This window comes from Mus musculus, chromosome 13 (genome assembly GCF_000001635.26).
Source record: "Mus musculus strain C57BL/6J chromosome 13, GRCm38.p6 C57BL/6J".
Taxonomy (NCBI): Eukaryota; Metazoa; Chordata; class Mammalia; order Rodentia; family Muridae; genus Mus; species Mus musculus.
Genome location: NC_000079.6, coordinates 74,742,673 through 74,759,919, shown reverse-complemented (window position 1 = coordinate 74,759,919; position 17,247 = coordinate 74,742,673). Strand labels below are relative to the sequence as shown.

General features: G+C 38.7%; 1 protein-coding gene across 10 annotated transcripts in view; it reads left to right on the top strand.

The window, feature by feature from the left end:
• Cast (calpastatin) overlaps positions 1-17,247 on the top strand; it is a 116,509-nt gene that overhangs the window by 48,955 nt on the left and 50,307 nt on the right. For 5 of the 10 annotated variants that reach the window (XM_006517056.2, XM_011244466.3, XM_011244467.3 and 2 more), the window contains 6 exons: positions 5,550-5,609; positions 11,059-11,115; positions 11,677-11,715; positions 13,284-13,337; positions 13,816-13,929; positions 15,201-15,290. In XM_006517056.2, the coding sequence (XP_006517119.1) occupies positions 5,550-5,609; positions 11,059-11,115; positions 11,677-11,715; positions 13,284-13,337; positions 13,816-13,929; positions 15,201-15,290 (414 nt within the window). The remainder of the gene's footprint in view (positions 1-5,549; positions 5,610-11,058; positions 11,116-11,676; positions 11,716-13,283; positions 13,338-13,815; positions 13,930-15,200; positions 15,291-17,247) is intronic. The other 5 variants (XM_006517059.1, XM_017315374.1, NM_009817.4 and 2 more) reach the window with 1 other exon arrangement.

Below are 17,247 nucleotides of genomic sequence, written 5' to 3'. Positions count from 1 at the left end.
CTTTGAGAGGAATTTCAAATCAGAACAGCTAAGTTATACCAGCCAGACTTCAGAAAGAGATAGAAAGGGCAAATTTATTCAAAAATAAGCATTTGAGATGACAGTTAACCTTAGGAAAATAAAAGATACTTTATAAGTGAGGCTTGCTGGCTCCAGTGGAGGTAGTATGTATCATAAAAGCCATGTAAATGTGCCTGAAAAGAAGCCAAATGTCTTAGGCAGCCAAGCATTAAGTTTAGGTCTCTGCTTTGTAACACAGAGAAGTAAAAAGTTGAGGGAATAATAATGTCAAGAGAAATGATAAAAGATTATTCCAGAAGCCCATCCCTTTGTCAGAAGCTCAACTCTCTCACCTTTTCCCATTTATAAGAGCCTTCAGGGACTCCAAGAACCAAAATTTATTCCACCTTTACAAATGGCCTTCCCTTCTCATGCCGGCTCATCAGACACACACATTCAGGGGAAGGCACTAGAAAGAGATGCAGTAGGTATGGGTCAATAGACAGCTTGTTTAAAAGAGAACCATTTGTAGGAGGAGAGCATTCATGATGCAATGGTGTTACCACTTCCTCTTTATGATGGAGTGACCTGAGGTTGAAGGCAGATTCTCAGCAAGAGTGGCTGAGGTAGAGAAGTTATGATGCCAGGCTGAAAGGCACATGAGATATGCATGTTTTAAGAGAAAAAAAAAAGTTCTTACCAATGACATTTGCATGATAATCACAAATATAGGGATGTTTATATGGTATGTGTCCAGGGATATGGTGTGCTGGCCATTATGTAGTGGAGGATTGGAAATGAAGGTGATGCCGTACTAGAGACTTAGGGGCTTTAAAGGCATGTGGAGCAATTTCTGGTTTTTATGATATACTGCACAGTGGGAACCTTTGCTCATTCTGCTTAAGTATTGGAGATGTGGCAAAAGGGGAGGTTTTTATGCCCAGAATGGGAGACTTTTGGCAAATAAAACCATTTCTATTTTTTAGGGGTCTTAAAAGCAAGTTATCTTTCTCAGATATTTCTGATTTTTCATTGTATTAAATTTCTGAAACTCTTATAATAATGAATATTCAAATTTAAGACGATTTGTTTAAATAATGCCCAAAAATATAGGTTAATTACAAGATTAAATCTTTATTTTCTTGTTATATAATGTCTTACCAACATTGTTTTATTTTAATGTAACTTGTTATAACACACTTGAGTTGGCCCTTTGTTTTATCCCAGGAGAAACCTTTTAACACTTCTGCTACATCACTTAAGTTATGGGACAAACCTGGTTTTTGTGATTGTTTATTTTGTTTGCTTGTTTTGACATCATTGGGCTCAACTACTCAAGGTCATAGCTGTCTTATTGTATATTCTCAATTTCTGGAGCAGTGCTTTTCGATTATGGCTCTTAAGTGAGAGAATGGTGAATTATTTTTTATCAGGGCGTTACTCTAATGCTTGTTACTCTGATCCTGCCTTAGCTCACATAAATAATCAGCACTATTCTGGGTGCTTAGACATTGCTTGGGCTTGGAAGGGTATATATAGTTTCAGTTGCTCTCTAGTCTGATGTGCACTGCTAGCTCCATAGAGGTATTTCAGTGACTGTATGAGAATATTGAAAAGTGGCAGCTCTTGACATTCCCAGGACCAGTGAGTGAATGCTAGGCATTGCAGTGCTGGGACATGATGGGCCTGACGTTTGGCTGTCATACGCAGCTATGCATGCCTTATTTATAAGTGCATCTCCCTGGCCTTTAGGTTATATGGTCCCCACTCATCCTCTGTCCCTATATAATTTATCATACCTTCATACCATAGTCTGAATTTTCATGCGGCTCTGACTTGCTGGAGTGATTGTTTAATTCATGTCAACCCTGACTAGGCTGTTACCTTTCACAAAGGCAAAGACATCTATTGATCTCACCACAGTATCCCCAGAACTTAACACAAGTTCATACTGTGTTCCACATAAACTGAAGTAACCAGTAAACTGTGGTGAACCCTGGACATGAGATTCCATTTTCTTATCTGTTTTAAGTCTATGTTGGTCATTGCTAAGGGTCACAATCTTTAAAGATCTAGAAGTTAACTTTTAATTACTTTTTACTCACTATTGGTTCATGGTTGGCAATTCAGATGGTACAAAATGAAGGTATATTCATTCAGTCCTTTACATGAGATAATAAACATTAGACATTCCTTGCCTTCACCTGTAGAATAAGTGCTGAACAACCCATAATAACCCAGAGTTGAGAGGGTTAATAATGTGGTGGGGTCATTTCCATTGACAAGTCCCCCCAAAAATCAGCATTTATATTTCAGTTTTGGAAAACTTGACATGTCTTAATGTGGAATTTCCATGGAGGATTCCCTGCAGGTGCAGCCAATGTCTAAGTCTCATTTTGACCACACTTCTTTATAGCATGGAGTATATGAAGAGGTTTTATTATCCCTGGTGAGCCTTTGACTATCTCCATTATTGGACATAAGGCTCACTTTCATGGATTATTTAATGGAGTAGTAGTTGTGCAGGGATAATCCAAAGATATGTGGTCTTATAAATATTTTAATAAATTTAGATGTTTAAAATTAACATTTGTTGAAGCCAGAGAGATGACCCCATGGAGAAGAGTACTTGGTGCTCTTGCTGAGTATCCTGGTTCAATTCAAAGCACACACATGGAGGTTCACAACTATCCATAATTCTAGTTCTAGAGAATATAATAGTCTATTTAGACTTCTTCTGGGCACCAGGCAGACACATAGTATATATATTTATAGTATGTTATATGTGTCTGTGTATGTATGTATGTATGTATGTATATGTCTATAATATGATATACATATATAGGTGTATATATTTTTATTTATTTACATGTAGGCAAATTAAATACAAATTAAATAACAAAAATCTTTTTTTAAGATTTATTTATTTATTATATGTAAGTACACTGTAGCTGTCTTCAGACACTCCAGAAGAGGGTATCAGATCTCATTACAGATGGTTGTGAGCCACCATGTGGTTGCTGGGATTTGAACTCAGGACCTCTGGAAGAGCAATCAGTGCTCTTAATTGCTGGGCCATCTCTCCAGCCCCAAAAATCTTTTAAATTTTAATTTTGTCTAAGTATTTTCATCATAAAAAACACTTGTGTCCTTTGTTTCTGCTGCTTGTTTGATATAAATGAGGAAAACCATTGAAGGAATGAGAACTTACCGAATTTTGTTAGAAATTCATGCATTTCTATCTTCACATTGTGGAGGTACAATTATCTATGTATGAACATTTTAACCCCCAATAAAGTCTATTCTCGGGGGAAAATATGGATAATATATATATATATATATATTTCTCCACTAATTTAGCTGTAAAGAAAATCTACCTTTTTTATATGTTCTAGTTTCTTATCCTAAAGAGAATATGTAAGATAGATTATTATAGTGCTGAGAGAGAGAGAGAGAGAGAGAGAGAGAGAGAGAGAGAGAGAGAGAAGAGAGAGAGGGAGAGAGAGAGAGAGAGAGAAAGAGAGAGAGAGAAGAAGAAGAAGAAGAAGAAGAAGAAGAAGAAGAAGAAGAAGAAGAAGAAGAAGAACAACAAGAAGAACAAGAAGAAGAACAAGAAGAAGAAGAAGAAGAACAAGAAGAAGAACAAGAAGAAGAACAAGAAGAAGAACAAGAAGAAGAACAAGAAGAAGAACAAGAAGAACAAGGAGGAGGAGAAGGGGTGGGGAGGGAAGGAGGAGAAGAAGAGGAGAGGAGAGATGGAGAGACAGACAGACAGACAGATAGACAAAGAGAAGATGTGCATATGCTGTTGGGACACACACCTGACTGCTGTCTTAAGAGTGTTCAGTAAAAAAAGAAAGCTCATATGGTTTTGTTTGAAAAGTCACTGTGCTTAACCTATGATCCTTTATGTGTAAGTTACCCTAATTGTGCTACCACAGTGTTAGCCGAGGGCTGTGGATAAGGGATTTTGTTCATGGAAACTAGGTAGTAGCAGGGTCACTCTACCATCCTCTTGATTGGGAATATGAGTCGGAGAAAAGGAGAGAGGAGCAGTGAGAGACTTATGATGCCTTTTGACGTAGCTTCTGAAGTGGTCCAGGGCCAGGCATTGCAGACAGAGTGAGGCCCACATTAGACTCTTCCCACCATCTTAATAGAGTTAACAGCTATATTGTCAGTGAATTGCTTAAGTAGGCAACTTGTGTGAGATGATATCCCTGACGTGTGAAGTCTAATGGACTCAGATGTGAACCTGAGTCAGCGTGATACATGCTAAGTCCTGGAATAATACTCAGTACATGCACGCATCCACAGGCTCAGGCATCACCCAGTGCTTAGGAGATTCACTTGCAGGACTCCACCTCTGCTATGCGTTCCAAAGGAGGGCATTTCAGTTTCTATTTGCCAAGTCTTGTGTGCCAAGGAAGAATCAATATAAGACAGGTAATACCGCAACATTCTTTCTATACCATCTTCCATCTTCTTTCCTTATATGGCATTAAAAGGACAATTGCCATTTGTGTTGTGGACTTGTTTCCTTCAAATTTTATAATAGCCGGGCGTGGTGGTGCACGCCTTTAATCCCAGCACTCGGGAGGCAGAGGCAGGCGAATTTCTGAGTTCAAGGCCAGCCTGGTGTACAAAATGAGTTCCAGGATAGCCAGGGCTATACAGAGAAACCAAAAAAAAAAAAATGTATAATATATCTAGTTACTTGTGGCTATGATACAATACCTAAAATAATTTATATAAAGAAAGCAGTGTACATTTGAAGTGTAAATAAGGAAAATATACAAATAAAAAAAAAGAAAGCAGGGTTTATTTCAGCTCATAGTTTCAGTGATCATGGTCCACATGTAACCATGCCATCCTAATGGCTCACTTCCTCCAGCTAATCTCCACTTTAAAAACTTCAATAGTTTTCAAAAAGGACTAGTGCAGGACCAAGTATTTAAATGCACATGGGGATTCCTTCTCACTCATAGCTACTTCATATTAGAAATTATGTGCTAATATAATGTAGCATACATTTTAAACAGTTATCACAAATACTTATAAAACCATCAAAATAGACACTATGTCCTATTTTACTTGTCTCAAAAACTGAGACTTAAAGTCACAGGTTCTAGTAAATAATACATGGCTCGGATCTAAACAAAGTTATGAAAGGGTTCTAACAAGTATCAAAGTGTACATTCTTTTAAAAATAATATTAATAGTTATACCAAAGTTTACCAAATAGTTATGTATGTAAATTTGCAAGGTAATTGTTATCTAATGAAGAAAAATTGTGTGTGGGAAACTGAAAATAAACAACACCTGGTCAGTATTATGTAGCATATAAAAGACAGTTCTCTCTTTTTGAACTGATCTGGTCACAAAGACTTTTACCCTATGGCCGGCGATACCAATTAGAATTTGTGGACATGGTGCTATGAACAAGGAAAAACTGTGGTGGAAAAAAAGGGCAGTGTGGTGAAAAAGAGCTGAGGGCAATTTAAGGGGGGTTATGGCAAGTCTGACTTTTTTGTTTCTTTCCTTTCTAGGTGACAGCTTCCTCTGCTGCCACCAGCAAGTCCCCCAGCATGAGTACCACAGAGACTAAGGTAAAGAAACTTCTAGGGTTTGTTCCCCTTTCTAAAGGACCGAAGCACCCACACTTGGGTCTTCCTTCTTCCTGAGCTTCATGTGGTCTGTGAATTGTATCTTGGGTATTCGGAGCTTTGAGGCTAATATCCACTTATCAGTGAGTGCACACCATATGTGTACTTTTGTGATTGGGTTACCTCACACAGGATGATATTTTCTAGTTGCATCCATTTGCCCAAGAATTTCATGAATTCATCATTTTTAATAGGTGAGTAGTACTCCATTGTGTAAATGTACCACAATTTCTGTATCCACTCCTCTGTTGAAGGACATCTGAGTTTTTTCCAGCTTCTGGCTATTATAAATGAGGCTGCTATGAACATAGTGGAGCATGTATTCTTGTTATATGTTGGAGAATCTTTTGGGTATATGCCTAGGAGTGGTATAGCTGGGTCCTCAGGTAGTACTATGTCCAATTATCTGAAGAAACACCAGACTGATTTCCAGACTGGTTTGTACCAGCTTAAAATCCCACTAGCAATGGAGGAGTGTTCCTCTTTCTCCACATCCTCACCAGCATCTGCTGTCACCTGAGTTTTTGATCTTAGCCATTCTGACTGGAGTGAAGTGGAATCTCAGGGTTGTTTTGATTTGTGTTTTCCTGATGACTAAGGATGTTGAACATTTCTTCAGCCATTCAGTATTCTTCACTTGAAAATTCTTTGTTTAGCTCTATACCCCATTTTTAATAGGGTTATTTGATTCTCTAGAGTCTAACTTCTTGAGTTCTTTGCATATATTGCATAACAAATATGGAGACAAAGTCTAGAGCACAGACTGAAGGAAAGGCCATCCAGAGACCAACCCACCTGGGGATTCATCCCATATATAGTCACCAAACCAGGACCCTATTGTGTATGCCAAGAAATGCTTGATGAAAGGAGCCTGATATAGCTTTCTCCTGAGAGGCCCTGCCAGAGCCTTACAAATACAGAGGCAGATGCTCGGATGCTCACAGTCAACCATTGGACTGAGAGCAGGGTCCCCAATGGAGGAATTAGAGAAAGGATTGAAGGAGCTGAAGGGGTTTGCAACCCCATAGAAAGAACAACAATATCAATCAAGCAGATCCCCCAGAGCTCCCAAGGAACTAAGCCACCAACCAAGGAGTACACATGGCTCCAGCTGCATATGTAGCAGAGGATGGCCTTGCCAGGCATCAATGGGAGGAAAGGTCCTTGGTCCTATGAAGGCTCAATAGATGCCCCAGTGTAGGGGAATGGAGGGTGGGGAGTCAGGAGTGGATGGGTGAGTGGAGGAGTAGAAGCAGGAGGAGGGGGGATGGGAGAGGAGGTTTCAGGAAGAAGGGGAAACCGGGAAAGGGGGTACATTTGAAATGTATATAAGGAAAATGTAAATAAAAACAAAACAAAAATAAAAAAGAACCTTCTAGAAGCAAGCTGAGTAAATGCCTCTTTAAGTTGCTTGTCAGCAATTTGCTCCCTGACAAACGCACTTCTTAGCTTAGGAGGCTCACATTCTGTAAGTCAGCATCTCCTTGAGTTAGAAGCTTGTGAAATTCTCCTCTGATTTTTGAGACTCTTTCAAGAGAGACATTGCTGTAACTTTTTGCCCTTGATTACATTTTCGAAAGAAGAGATAATCTCTCCAAATACATTTCCTGGAACTTTGTGAATAGGAATTCTTGTTTCTTGGTATTAACTGCAATATTTTTGATAGACATTTACAAGAGAAAAACTTGTACTAAGTGACCACAGAAGCAAAAGAAAAGGATACCAGTTGATTCGGGTGCTTTCTGATATGTGGGTCATGGAGTAGAGTACCATCTCATTGAAAAATTCCTTTGACCTCTGTTGGGTACTTAATCTTATATTCCTTGGAATTTCAGGAGAATAAAAGGCATGTAGTTGCTACATAGAGTAAGCCTAGTTCTGACAGATGACTAAAGATGCCTTAACATCTCTCCCTTAGTTACTGCAACTCAAGCTGTTTCTTAGACACATTTCAGGGTTGAAATTACAGAGGAGGCATTCGCAAATTTTTCTCATCTTGTTTGTTTGTGTATTGCAGTATTTGACTGTGTTAAGAGGTCCTGGCTCCATTATTATCAAATTGCTTTATCTACACTTGGCAGCTTTTGTTTGTTTTCTATCTTCCATGTCATTATGTTGTCTATTTAGTTTCCTGTTCCTGATGTGACCACATAAGTTACTACTAGGAATTCTCTTACCTCATCTTGAATTAGAACAGTGAAAATAACTGGGAGTAAACTGTCCATTCATCTAAGTTTTATTAAATTAACCTCTAAAATTTATATTTCCTTGATGGTTTTATTTAATAGTTTACCTTTATATCGATTTCTTTATTTTATTTTTTTTATTACGTATTTTCCTCAATTACATTTCCAATGCTATCCCAAAAGTCCCCCCACACCCTCCCCCCCCCCCACTCCCCTACCCACCCATTACCATTTTTTGGCCCTGGTGTTCCCCTGTACTGGGGCATATAAAGTTTGCGTGTCCAATGGGCCTCTCTTTCCAGTGATGGCCGACTAGGCCATCTTTTGATACATATGCAGCTAGAGTCAAGAGCTCCGGAGTACTGGTTAGTTCATAATGTTGCACCTGCAGGGTTGCAGATCTCTTTAGCTCCTTGGATACTTTCTCTAGCTCCTCCATTGGGGGCCCTGGGATCCATCCAATAGTTGACTGTGAGCATCCACTTCTGTGTTTGCTAGGCCCCGGCCTAGTCTCACAAGAGACATCTATATCACGGTCCTTGCAACAAACGCTTGCTATTGTATGCAATGGTGTTATCGTTTAGAGGCTAATTATGGGATGGATCCCTGGATATGGCAGTCTCTAGATGGTCCATCCTTTTGTCTCAGCTCCAAACTTTGTCTCTGTACCTCCTTCCATGGGTGATTGTTTCCAATTCTAAGAAGGGGCAAAGTGTCCACACTTTGGTCTTCGTTCTTCTTCAGTTTCATGTGTTTTGCAAATTAATAATAATAATATTAATTGTGCTATCTATTAGTAACCTACAAGTTGTCTTTTGTTCCAATATATTTTTAACATCATATACACAAATACACACATATATATTTGTAGTGCTGAGGATTGAACACAGGACCTTGGGGCTTCATGTATACTAAGCAACTAAGTACCATACCATTGAGGTATGTTCTTAGTGGTATGGATCTATCTTAACCTTGAGAGACTAAAGAAGGGACATATGTAAAACACAATGCAAAATAAAACCTCCTTGGATTTGCCGTCAGTGGCAAGGAAATATAGATCTATGAGCCATTTCTATTGTTTTGGTTCATGTAGCTGTTTCACAGGTCTGAGCCCATACTTCAGCTTGAGAGCCATGCTTATTTCCATGTGCCATGGTTTTCAGAGTAAGTTATCAGCAATCTACAGGATCACAAAGCATCAATCATAAGTATTCCTGGTAGTCAAAACAAACAAATAAAACCTTGAAAGGAGAAAAGAACATGGGAAATGGAAAAGAGACACAGGCAGAGACAAAAGTGAGTCACATAAAACACTACTATAACTGAGCTAAACCATTGTTTGTCTCTATTTTCTTTCTTTGGTATATTTCAATCACATAGCTCTCAATATTATCTTCATTGTTTCTGCTGTTTCTCATGATTACACAGTGACAGCTGTAGTAATCTACAAGTGGAGTTCTGCAGGTGAATCTCCTAAGCAGTGGGTGATGCCTGAGCCTGTGGATGCGTGCATGTACTGAGTATTATTCCAGGACTTAGCATGTATCACGCTGACTCAGGTTCACATCTGAGTCCATTAGACTTCACACGTCAGGGATATCATCTCACACAAGTTGCCTACTTAAGCAATTCACTGACAATATAGCTATAACTTATTAAGTAATCCCGCATCTTGGAGATGTCAGGAGCTTGAGCTTCATAGGTTCATGTCTGCAAATACTTGGAGCTTTTAGTGAAAAGATGCTAATTCAGAGTAGAGAATACAAATCCTTGTCTTGCTTACATATTTTAAGAAGGCCACACTATATATGAAATGTATGATATGTCTAGATCTGTCTTCTATATTTCTTGCCCCTGGAACATTAGAATTGGTTTTTATACCATTGATTGTAGGATGGAAGGTCAGAGAAGTTTTAGTCATAATGTAACTCTTTAGAATCGGTACGTCTGGACGCTGGAACCAGACAGCATATCTAAGAGTGCTATTTCTTTACCAGCTCTTGTGCTAGTCAGGCCCCCTTTGCTTCAGTTTTCTTATCTTATTTTATCTTAGTATTGAGTTTCGTACCATTTCTATGAAAAATAATTCTTGAGATTATTGATTTCATTGTACATTATATTAATAGTTGCTTATGTCTGAATATGCAGACTTAATTGTAGTTTGAAGATTTCCCAAGCAATATCTTGATTGCTAAATTGTGAAATTGAAGGTATTAATATATTTCAATTATGATAATATTACCTGGCTTATTTTCTTTGTAAATTATTTAATAAATTAAGTTTGTATAAACAAAAAGAAGAGTCACAATAAGAAAAACACAAACAAAAATTCATCAGTAAAGATGTAGTGTGAAGGGCCCCCAAATTTCTTAGAAAAACAGTTGATAATGAACTTTGATTTTCCCTCCATACAATAAGAACATTGGTATAACTAGGAGGCAGTTCATGAAGATGACTATACCCTCACAATCATAGCACCAGGCATGATAAATTAAAAGAATATTTGACTTAGCTTCTTCAAATAACGAAATTTAAGTAAAGGTTTTGCGACATCTCGAGCAGCCCAGAGAGGAAAAGCAGCAGAAGACACTAGGACTGCTTTGTGATCGATCACTCACCTTGAAAGTTCATAAAGAATGAATTAAGTTTTCCGCTAACTTCTGTCTGGCCTCCAACAGTGTTAGTTGTATGTATTCATGGAGGTTTTGCGGTTTGTATATTTGAACAGGTCACCTTTAGCTGGTTAAAGCTGTGTAAAACAAAGTTTCTTCAGAAACATGCTTAGAACTTTAGAATACAATTCTACCTGGAAGAATATAACATATAATTTACAAAATTGTATTTAAAACTATGAATGGAATTTCAGAAAGCTTATAATGATGACACTTGTGACTTTTTTGTTTGTTTGTTGGGTCATAGTCAAACATTGGAAATATAGATAGAAATACAAGATTATAATAGTTTTTACAAAAAGAAGTCTTAAAGATTAATTTTATAAATGGAAATCCTCATGAAAAAGTTTAGATCCAAAATTAAAGACTTGCTTGGTACTCTAGTGTTTATGTGCCTAAATCCCCATGGAGTTATATACTTATGCATGATATTTGTTAGGCCAGAAATATGAGTCTTGATTTGAATATTTTGGCCCATTATGTGGATTGTCAGATACAAATGCGGTTACTCTTGGGGCTATGCTCTTCTATTAGGCAATTCCAGTAAACAAACAGTTGGAAGGACCTGACCAGAAAAGACCCAGAGAACAGGTGATGTAGTTCATTGTGCCCGGCAGCTCTGTTTACTAGTCACTTCAGCCTCTCAGCACATTCTATAATTCCAACCTCCAATTTTCTGAAATAGCATGATTCCATTACAGACTTCCTCTAGGCTTAACCATCAAGGACATGCTGGCACTAAAAATAACTTCTCTGTTCTCTATGCCTTTGTTCTGCTACTACCTCATTCTTTCACACTTTGTACCCAGGCCATGATAAGTATTTCATTGATATATATGTTATATATCAGTGACTTGGAAGGACACAGCCCTTGGATTTGAAGGGGGAAAACTTGCATTTTATGTTGTTTATATGTTTACTACAGTATTATTAGTAAAAACTCTTTATGTGTCCTTGATACACACAGCATTACCTGCCATATGAATAGTAATATCTGAAGTGTGTGATAAACTTAAGTCATAAACTTTATATTGATAATAATACCAAACACTTAGTTGAAGAAAATAAATTACAATCTTAGTAAACTATCTCCAATATTATCTTTTTAACTTATCTTTCCCTATTTTATTATTATCCCCCCTCCCACTTTAGGCTGTGAAAACAGAGTCTAAGAAACCACAATCAAGTGAGGTAAGTAGTTTAAGTCTATGAGTAAACTATTCTGACCATTTTTAAATAATAATGAATGAATAGTTTCCTTTATTGGTAAAGGGATTTGTCAGCTAATTTAAATACCTTTGACTATTCTGTAGAAGATAAACTCATAGAATACATATAAAATACTTACATTAAATCCATACATTGTTAAAATATATAATACTTTATAAACAAAGAGTATTTTAAAGGTTATTTTATTCAAAATATAGATTCAAAATATAGATAATATATAATTAATATTTTTTAAAGAAAGGAACAAAAGAGGTAAAGTCAAGCAGAGGAGATTGCCTGGGAGTAAAGGTGCTTTGTAGTAAGACTGATTTCAAACCCAGAACCCACATCATAGGAGAAAATCAATTACTGAAACTTGCCTTTTCCTCCTACCACACCACTGTGACATATGCATGTGCACACACACAAATAGACTGATAGTCAAACATACACATGTATTCATGTACATGTATACATATGTACTCACACATGAACATACACATGTGCATGCATACACGAGTGCACATGCTAACATACCCATAGACAATACATGCACATAGGCACACATGCATACACACACATAATGCATTCATGTGTACTCACACACTAATAATTTTAAAAAACAGTGCAAGTTATAGGTACCTTGAAACACTAGAAGTGTGTTGAACCTGCCCCTAGATCTTTGGATAATAGCAGGCAGGTTAATCTTGACAGTCTTCTCTGGGATGGTGGAGATGATATGAGTCACTCAGGCCCTCTCCCCTGAGACAAACTCCTCTTGCTTCCATGACCCTTGACTATCCAGTCTGAAAGTCATCCTGCCTCCATAGAAAGGTGGATTCTAGGGTGCCAGGAGCAACACATCTTTCTTTTCAGTACATCTTTTCTTTACACTATATTAATTCAACTGTTGAAGCAAATACTTGGGACTGTAAGGTTTCCTGTAGGTCACAGAACAAAGGGAAACATTGGAAGTGCAGATAGTGATGGAGTCATGGGGTGAAAGGTAAGGCTTATCTGATTCTGTAAAAGGGACCCTGCCTGCAGCCTTGGCATAGTTGATTCTATGGAGAAACGTTTAGAAATAAGGTGAAAATTTCTTCTGTGCCACATATCAATGCTGTGGTTTATCTACCAAATGTCAAGAGTATTGCATCTTTGGGGATCTGATCATACTTCATCTCCTACAGGAAAAGACTTTAAAATCAATTAAGTGGGATGTGGAGTGTCACTGCTCAGCAAACGTAACGCTTTTGATGCCTTGTGGATAGCCTGGCATTGACTAATCACTGTGAGGGAATGTGCAGCGCAGCCAGAAGTTTAGCAAGTGTGTGTCTTTGAAGACATCCTTCTAAAGAAAAGACTCAGTTTTCCCTGTGTCTGATAATGGCCACCAATGGAATCTGCTGGCAGGTTACTGATGATCACAATGGAGCTCCTCCTGAGGACAAGATTGTCTAGTCGGGATCATATTCATGGGGCAGTTTGTGATTATAAGAATAGTAGATTTTAATACAGTAACTCAGCTTTTACTTCTTTGAAATTAACAGCAACCTGTGGTTCACGAGAAAAAGTCAAAAGGAGGGCCAAAGGAAGGGTCAGAGGTGAGTGATAATTGCTGGGACTTGATCCTGTGTAGCAATATCTGTTGTGATACGAGACTGACTTGTTTCCTCAGCTGACTCAGTGCCATTGTATGTTAACAGCAGTGTTTTGTGATTTTGTTTTTGTTTGATTAGTTTTTTTTTCAAGACAGGGTTTCTTCAGTTTAGCCTTGACTGTTTGGGTACTAGCTCTGTAGACCAGACTTCACTCAAACTCATAAAAATATGCCTGTCTCTGCCTCTGGGATCTACTACCACTTGGAGTCTTCAGTGATTCTTGATGAAGATTTTGGGAGGACTTGCAGTAGTTCAGATTTTGTACCTAAAGTACAATGGCATTTACCTCATACTAATTGATATTTTCACAGTTCAAAACTGTAAAAACACAACTGTTATACACAGCTTTTATTCTGTAGAGAAACATATCTGAACTGTTTTCAACCACCATCATGTTAATAATATATGTATGCACTTTCAGCCCAAAAATCTTCCGAAGCACACATCAAGTACAGGAAGCAAGCATGCTCATAAAGAAAAAGCACTTTCCAGATCAAATGAACAGATGGTGTCAGAGAAACCATCAGAATCAAAGGTGAGCTTGATAAACATGAAGATACTAATGTCAACTTACTCTCAGTGTGGCCCCTATTGGCCCAAAGTGTACAGCTGAAGTTGTGGGGTTACACTGGATGCATTTGGTATTGTAATGATGTAATGCTGTTGTTGTACTAGTTTTGCAAGAAGCACTGTAAGAATATGGGATAATGGAGTGCCTGAGGAAGGCTAGCAGGTAGATTTTGGCAAGTGCACTGTTCAGCCTTCTCATGCTGCCCATCGGGACCAGTCATGACTCTGGTGTCTGCCAAGCAGAAAACTTGGAAATGAGGTGGTTTTCTAGGCCCCTGTAAACTTCAGCCAGGGAACTATTACAGGTGCCTCTCATTCTCACTCATATTTATTCTCTGCCTCTCTGGGTCCATTCATCTGTCTGTATGTCGCTCTTTCCCACCACCGTGTGTGTGTGTGTGTGTGTGTGTGTGTGTGTGTGTGTGTGTGTGTGTGCATGCATGCGTGTCTGTGTTCCATCTATTCTCGAATCCATGGCCTCTAATAATTCTCCTGCCTCAGCCTTCAAAGCAACTAGGACTACAGCATGCCTGCTGCCTTTTGCTTCTTTACACAGAAGTCTTGAAGCATTATTATGACCTTGTAGAAGACATGAACATAGAAAATCCAAACTCGGAAACTGGCTCTGTAATTAGACAACTAGAGACGCTTTGCTCTTAGAAGAAGAAATGTATGAGAAGCTTCTTATTGAGAACATTTGGAAGATAAAAACTAGGCCTACTTAAAATATAGTTATCAGAGTTTACCAATATGTGATTCAGCAGTTAAATATAACCACATTATTTGGCTTACAATGTTGTTGGGAATTATTTTTATCTGTCTTAAAATTATCTTTTAATTAGGTGCTGGCAGAACATGTCAGGGCATTTCACATAAAATCCCAATTCATAGCTTCTCTTAAAAGTCAGACTATCTGGAGAACTGGGCTCAGATGACAGCAGTTGGGAGGAGTGTCTATAATTCCTTTGTGGGCTCCAGTTTGCCACAGCACACTGAGCTCATTGGCCAGGTATAATGGTGTTTTCACATCTGTGTGACCTAAATGGACTCTGTAGGCTCTTGAGATCTGCCCTATATTGTGCACAACTTTGCATTACATGCAGAGGAAGCTAGCAAACTCTCTCCACAGTGATTTCATGAGAACAAACTAGCAGGTGTTGGTGACATTTGGAAACTCATGATCTTGGCCACAGTCAAAGATACTTAGTCCTGTCACTCTTCTATCTCTGCTCTCAGACAAAATTTCAAGATGTTCCTTCAGCTGGTGGAGAGAGTGTGGCTGGAGGTGGGACTGTGGCCACTGCCTTGGACAAAGTGGTTGGTAAGGTGAGCATACATATACAGACATAACATGAACTTCTCTGCTTATGAGGCTCTGGTTCTAAGAAGCCCATATCGGACAACCCGACATTCAGAAACAATGGATACAGTTTGTGTGTATTTTTGTGAAAAAGCTCATGTTTTGGGAACTTAAAGTGAGAAAAATACTAAAATAATTTTGAAATGTGTATATCTAGTAAATACTTATTGGGCAACTGGCTTCGAAGGCCTGATATCAATGCCAAAGTAATTAAAATGTAAGTTGGTTCAGGCCTTGCCGTCCAGGTTCACAGGTATGAAATCAAAAACGTAAAACTTACATGAGTGCTTGAGTAGGCATTACGCTCAGCTTTGAATGCTCACAACAGCAACCTTGACATTAAGTCACAATCACAGCAATGGTGTGAGTTGCTAGCATGATTCTAGATGTGTTGCCCAGTCCCAGAAACCCCGCACTGGAGGAGCTTCAGATGCCAGTCTGGGAGTGTGCAGAAAGTCGCAGAAAAAGGTAAAAGTCCCTTGAAACATACTGATTTCTTGGATCTTGGGATTCCAGACACATTATTTTAACAAAATTCATAAAAACTTTTTACATAGAAATGCTCACATGTGAAGGAAGGGTTTTGTGATGGGTTACTTGTCTGTTATCTCAGGACCTAACCATCAGCCTGGAAACACCAAGTGTGTATTTATATGAACTACTTTGAAAAATAGATTTAACTAGATATGTTATAACACAAACTTTTAAAGTATATTCAAAATCTGAGGTTTGAGGTTAGCAATTAACTAGCCCATGTTATCAGTAAAAGCTAAATGATCCACATGACAAAAGGTTACCTGGAATTCTGTTATTCATTGGCTTGATTCTGGACTTTCCATAATTATTTTATTTTACTTTACTAGTGATTTATACCCATCTCATTAGGACTAATCAAACCTGACTTATTTTAGGATTTGGCAGGTTTGAAGCATTATAGTTGAGTGTACTATGTGCTGGCCAGATTAAGGAAAGTGTCCGTGTAGAGAAACATTTTATGAGAAAAGGTAAATTCCATCTGAGGCAGGGGATTCACAGGACTGTGAGAGAGACAGGGAGCGGGAGTGGAGCAGCAGCAGGAGCAGGAGTGAGAGCCGGAGCTGAGCGACCTCCCCTTTGATGTAGGGCAGCTGGGATTCCAGGCTTGCAAACACTTTGAGATGTTGAGCAGTTTCAGATGAGGTCTGATCACAGGCACATTCCAGTGTCAGAAAGCAGAGTCCAGAGGTTGCTGGCTGTAAGACTAGAAAGACAGGTTAAGGCTGCTGGGGAGAATGCTGTAGGAGCTTGTGGGTAGTGGCAGGAAGGTGAGGTGGCGTAGGGCTGTTTCGATGGTGCTGGTGAGCCATTATGTGGCTAACTTAGAGCTATAGTAGAAGAAAAGAGGAGAGCTATTCAAAGTTATAGCAGAGACAAAACATTCAGCTTTCAGAAGGTGTTGGCTGAGTAGGGCAGAGGTAAAGAAAATGTACAATGTGCTGGGGCTTCAGAATATGGCATGAGTAGGCTGATAACAGTGAAGCAAGACAAGATAGATGCCACAGTGCCAGGCTTTTGGAGGGGCTCATTCTGTGATCCAAGCACAGGGTCAGCACTGAGACCAAGTGCCTGCTTAGAAGTGGAGTGGCAGATTTACAGCACTGTGCTCGACCTCTGGTTACTTTGAAAGATCAACAGAAGCTTATAGGATATATATGAAGAATGGGCTATGCCTAATTAGGGCTAGACTGAATTTAAATGTTTGGCAGGCTTAAGAAAAGGCATGTAGCAAAGTAATTAATATATTGTGTGGTGCACTGAAAAAGGGAGGAAGTGGGAGAGAGAGGAGGGAATGGAGATAGAGGAGATAGAGAGAAAGGAAAAGATGAGACAGGAAGAGGGAGGGGGAAGAGTTGTGAGTGTGCACACAACTACACAAGGGGGCAG